The sequence below is a fragment of the Cryptomeria japonica genome, chromosome 11 (genome assembly GCF_030272615.1).
Source record: "Cryptomeria japonica chromosome 11, Sugi_1.0, whole genome shotgun sequence".
Classification (NCBI taxonomy): Eukaryota; Viridiplantae; Streptophyta; class Pinopsida; order Cupressales; family Cupressaceae; genus Cryptomeria; species Cryptomeria japonica.
The window spans coordinates 498,230,224-498,236,223 of NC_081415.1; the positions used below are offsets into that span (position 1 = coordinate 498,230,224).

At 35.6% G+C, this 6,000-nt stretch overlaps 1 protein-coding gene across 3 annotated transcripts in view; it reads right to left on the bottom strand.

Moving 5' to 3' along the window:
- Positions 1–2,105, bottom strand: part of LOC131068321 (kinesin-like protein KIN-UB) — a 93,376-nt gene extending 91,271 nt beyond the window's left edge. The window contains exon 1 of one of the 3 annotated variants that reach the window (XM_058003492.2): positions 1,074–2,066. In XM_058003492.2, the coding sequence (XP_057859475.1) occupies positions 1,074–1,305 (232 nt within the window). In that variant the 5' untranslated portion in view covers positions 1,306–2,066. Of the gene's footprint in view, positions 1–1,073 lie in introns of all 3 variants that reach the window. The other 2 variants (XM_058003493.2, XM_058003494.2) reach the window with 2 other exon arrangements.
- Positions 2,106–6,000: the final 3,895 nt, after the last annotated feature.

Genomic DNA, 6,000 nt, shown 5'->3' on the forward strand with positions numbered 1-6,000 from the left:
AAACTGAGGCTTGTCCCAGTTGAGATGCTAGCTATTTGTCAGAATAAATAAGTGAATTTCATTATCTGATGTTTTCTGGTTAGTTCAATGGAATAGGACCAATTCTAAAATTAATATAGGCAAAAATGCCAAAGGCACAATTCAATTTCATTAAAAAATTTCAAATAAGGTGCTGCAAAAGATGGGCCACAGAGCTATCCCTCGCAATACATTTGGTTAAGACCAAATTTGAGTGTCAGCAGCATTTGCACATTGTCTAATCCAAGCTATCGGTTCACAGAACAACGCATTATAATAATGGCTAAAGATAACTGTATTGCAGTCAATATTGAATAGTGTGCCTTCAGATGCAGATAATTTAGTTATCTCCAAAACTCTGCACACAGTTTCTTTCAAAAGATGTTCTGTGCTCAATCATTATTGAAAACCATTAAAGTCTCTGATTAAAGCAATTATCTTCATACATTACACATAAAAAACGTCCAGGAGCATCTAAAATAGCACACGACAAGAAATGAGATTTCATAAGTGTTAACATCCACTATACCAAATTGCTCTGTAGGACTTATCAAGTGAAATTATTCCTTGCCAAGATTGTTTCTAATTTCTATGGATGTGTAATTTTAAAATAAGTAATTCTCCTGAGTTGTTTGATTGTCTTGGTTTAAGATCCATCTATTGTGTTATTTTTTACCACGAATATCAAGTATAAGTGTGCTTAACATGGTGGACATTTTAAAAGTAAATGTGGAAATATGTTTTATCCTCCATTATCTCTTATTAAAGACAGGTAAAGTATTGCAATGTTTTATTTTATTTCGTTTAATAATCAAGATTTTCTTTTGCTAAGAACGAAAGACACTCATGAGAGAATCCATCCTGCTTATCTTCTATTCAATTTAAGTAACAATAACTTGAAGCATTGTCTCGTTTCAAGATTCCATGTGCTTGACTACTTATATAAAGCTATTTATGACTCCAAATGCATGTTGTGGATTTCACAAAAAATGTGCACATTTCAAAAGGAAATGCATTTCCTTCTCTTATTCATTCTTTATTAGCAAATTGCATACCTCCTCCACAGTCATCTTTGCCGTTACGAGGCGATCCACCACCGCTGCGCCTGCCGGTGGATGGCGACAGAGAGGGCGAAGGCGACGACGACTTGACGCGCTGGCCTACCGCCGCAGAAACAGCATTCGACTTAACCGTCGAATTCACGGACAACGACCTGTCCGCCCTCAACGGCACTTTAGGCCCCGCGTTCGAACCCCCGTTGTTCCTGTAACTTCCTGTAAACGCCATGATGCTTCTACAACATCATTTTTTTCACCGCACCCGATCCTACATTATGATTCCGCTCCCCATTCATAACTAACATCATCCATTGTCAAAACGAGGGGCCGAAGAAAACAAAAATGCAACATTCCATATATCGAAAGAAAAACCAAACCCTAAGCAAAGCAAAGCATCCCAGCCTAGGGCTGCGAATCCCACAATTAGACTCAAAAACGAACTTTCTTTAGCGCTTCAACAAACATGATCATTCAGAAATCAATCTTCCAGTGGAAGCACCTGCACTGCAACAGGAGCAACAAAACAGGGATTTCATCACTTATTTACGTGTTATTTCCGTTGAGAACATCGAAATGCTTAGCCTGCGTGTGTGGTGAAAGTTCCTGAGCAATCTTCACAAGTTTTCCAAACTAAAACGACAAGGAGATCAGCAACATCCAGCCAGAGACAAAAAACAGGCACAACTAAGCTTCCCTTAGGCAAACCAAAAAATTTAACCATATTCAAAATATAATCATTATTTTATACCCCTGTTCTCTATGCCTTCCATGCTCCACACATAACACATGCCATGTGCACCATATTCTATGTGCATGTATGGATACATGATTTGCTAGCAGATTAGCCGGTGATCGCATGGTAATGTGACCGACGGGGAAGAATGAACCTTTTTTCTGTCATTGTGCATGGGTCCCCAACGATCCGGCAAACTGGCAGTAATATTACGAAACAATAAAATATTCCTCAGTCAAAAGCTGGTCCAGGACTTAAGTCCAAATTATCTGTTTGCTTTTTTATGCCATACTGTTCAGCTTATCCTCTTCAGAAGGGATTCAAAATAATTTGTTATTTCTGTCCTTCGATTTTATTCCATCAATCAATTGGTCGCGTGTGAAAACCTCAGTTGGGTTTCCAAAATCATGACTACTTTTAGGGCAGTGTACCTTCTTAATATAATAAGTGGGCTTTTGTAAAGTGAACATGAAATGATTGAAAGGGAAGTCCAAATTATACATTTGAGTAGTATTCTATTAGTAATTATGCCTTGATATGGGATGACATTTCTTCCTTGATTTGGGGTGGATCATTATTAAACTTAAAGTAAAATAGAATTAAGGGCTTTTAATATTATGAAGTTTAAAATAGTGAAAAAGAAAAAGGGGAAGTATTTAAACAAGATTAAGGATAAGTGGAGGAGTTTGAATTTGGTGGAGGAGACTTGGTATGTTTTATAGGACAAAGCAAAGTTGATATAGTTTTGTATAGAAGGGTAGAAGAATATGGTTATTAAAGTGATAAGATCTAGTTTTTGCAATTTAAAGTGAGTAATTTAGAATCGGTCTTGTCATAGAATCAATCATGATATTACATGTTTTTCACTTTGATGTTATTGTTTTAGTACATAGTATGTCTTACATTTGTCATTGAAAGGAGGAATAAAGAATAAATCACCTCTAGAGATCTTGATATACTCTTTCTATATGAGACTAGTGGTTTGAATTACGCGCTCCTTGGCATGTCACACATTTTATAATATTCTATAGATTCCTTAAACCAATCCAGAATGGTGCTAATGTTGTAGAACTGCAATAAGCATTACTATTGTCTAATGAGCTTGAGAAAACATTATATTTGTGTCAAAAATAGTATTGGAATTTGAGATTTGTCTTTAATGTCTACATCATGATTCCAAATTGTTTGAGAGATCATGATTCCAAATTGTTTGAGAGAAGATGTAAATGTTAGGAAAATCAACCAGGATGATCAATTCATTCCTACATAACACCATGAGAGAAAAGCATGCATTCAAGTATACAGAATAACGATATGCAAAGATCAAACACATCACAAGACAACACAAGATTTACCATGGAAAAACCCTCATAGAGTGAAAAATCCAAGCTCTAAAAGCATCCATGCTCAGTGTATTATTCAGCAATAAAATATTACAATACATTTGTAGGGCCTCCATGAAAACTTGATAAACATCAATCCTCTCAAATGCATCCTCCATGTGTCCAAGCATAAATCCACACATCCCATGCCATGCTTCACATGTGTACTCCTCGAAAGAGGATGATACAATGACAACCAAGCCAAAACCCCAACAAACCAACCTTAAATCACTAAACATGTGCTTGCTTTTATAGGCTCAAGCTCACACAAATACAACCAAATGTTAAGGTAAAACCATATGCCTCAAAACCATGAGTTTACAAAATCATTGACCCCACATTGTTTTTGGGTGCCAAGATTCTAAAATATTAAATATTTTTGCAACATACAACCTATATAAAATATCTAACCCAATATTATAAATTTGCAAGTAGCCCCATAAAAATATTGAATGAATGTATGAAGGGATTTTTATGACATCCACAAGACCTCACGGTCTAAGGGACCAAGATGCAAATTAATCCGTTTTCAAGTTTCTTACCATGTCAATTCTTCTATTACTGGATTTTTAGTTAAAAAACTCGTTGTTTTGTGAATCCTTGTATGTTCAAAAAGTTCATTCAAATTGTTTGCCTTTGATTCATTATCAAATTGATTGCGAATATCTTCATATGTTGCACACTCCTTAGCGAAATGACATTCTAATTCTACTGCCTTCTTGTTGCAAAAAATGCATATCCTCTCTCCCTAGTCTTCTTTGGGTACCATCCACCTACTAGTTTCGCATTGCAAATGATGAGATCCAATCCTTAACTATGCAATTAAAATTTTGGCCTTAACTTTGATCGCAAATCCAAATAAACTTTTTCATCATGCTCCCAAGTAGGGTTAAATACTTTAATATAGTGTGCTTTTTTTTTCTGCCTAGTTGTTTTGTCCACATGGCATTCTTGAATTTTTCTAGCACCCACCTTTTTATCTCCTCTTTAGTGCTAAGAGATTCATGCATATTTATGTCCCACTTGTTCATCCATTTGCCATTCTATTTCTTCCAAGTCTTTTTCCTACGACTTAGCTCCTCTCCAACAATCATTTTGGGCCAACGTTGTTTATCCATGTTTTCAACTTTTTTTAAATAACATAACAGTCGAATGACCACTAAGGCCTCAATTGGAAACATACCTGTAGACGTTCAAAGTTAATTAAATTAAATATTTAATTAATTTTATCCTTTCTACATAATTAGTTCATTTAATTATGTTAGTTCTTATTCTTCTCAGTATTAATTAAATTTAATCATGTCACTATAGTGCAAATAATTGATTTATTCAATTATTTCCTACTCTTCCAAGGTTATTTAATTATTTATTTCTTCTGGAAACCCCTTAGTTAATTAATCTAAATCAATTAACTAAATCAAGTGATTCCTACAAATCACTCTCTCTAAACTCTCATTAGCCTAATTAATTCTTCTAGAATCTCTCAAAATCATGCTTAACATTATTCTTCAATTTTAAATCCCCCCACTCATTCTCTCTCATCTTGTCAAATCTTCCTATAAATCCCACTTGCCCTCTAATCTCCTATTGTCTCACCTAATTACCCTCTTAATCATTTGCTAGTGGCTAATCCCCATAATTAGCCACCAAGTCAACTTATGGCCATTTATGGCTAAGTCCACTTGTCCCCTCCTCACCTTCCACCTTAAATGCACCTAATTGGGTCATTTCAAGGATTTCAAAAATCTCATTCTCTCATGTCTTTCAACTTCCCAAGGAATTTTAAATTCCTTTTCTTGTCTCATCCTCCCGTGCACCCAATATTTTAGGAATTTTTAATTATCTCTTCATCTCCAAAGGAACTTTTAATTCCTTTTTATCTTCCCTGTGTACTTGGGGATCTCTTCCCCATGTACATTGTGGAGTGTGGAGGTAAGAAATGTCTTTATGGCGAATATCTTGGTCTCCACACTTGTAACCTCACGTCCTCTCAATCCATGTGCTCTCCTTTCCTTCAATCTCCACCCTTGATTCATCTTCAATCTCAACCGTCCATTCATCCCCCCTCAAATCTATAAATTGGGGTCTCCTCCCCTTCATTTTTCATCTCCAAGCCAAGTAATCTCATGCTGCCATTTTAGCTTCAGCAATCCATCAAGAGCATCCCCATTATAGCCAAATACCCATTTAGAATCCATATCCATCACTCAAGCATTCAACACTCCATCCCTTTTATCCTTGTTGTGCATCTTGGAGAGCAATCCACATCCCATCTTTGAGCCAATCCAACCAAGTGGAGTATTTGGGCGCATTCCACTTCATCAAAGGCTCAATCTGAGGAACAAGAGAAAGTTGTGAAGGTATAATGGTATTTTATCTTGTTTTTAATGTTATTTGAATGTTATTATGGATTAAACTAACCATTTTCCCTCACACTGATTTTCCCTTGGTTCAATACTAATGTTATTTAATGTGGTTAAACACATCACCTAGGATCCACCAAAATAAAAATGATTTTACATAATCAAATTAAATTAACGTTGTGCAAGGTTTGCAACACCTAATCCTACCAGTAATTGCCAACATCAGATAACAAACACTTATATAAATTTGACCTAAGAAAAATAGAAGATAGTTCCTTTATCACGAAGAAGAAGAGGGGGAAACAAGGTTCTATGTGAATAAGACAAGGAATTTGGGAAGGGGGCCTATTATCTAAGGAGGGTATAATACATGTGAGTATTAGACATTAAAGGATCCTCTTGTTGATAAAAGAGCTATTACATGTGACTTTTATTACTAGTCTTAG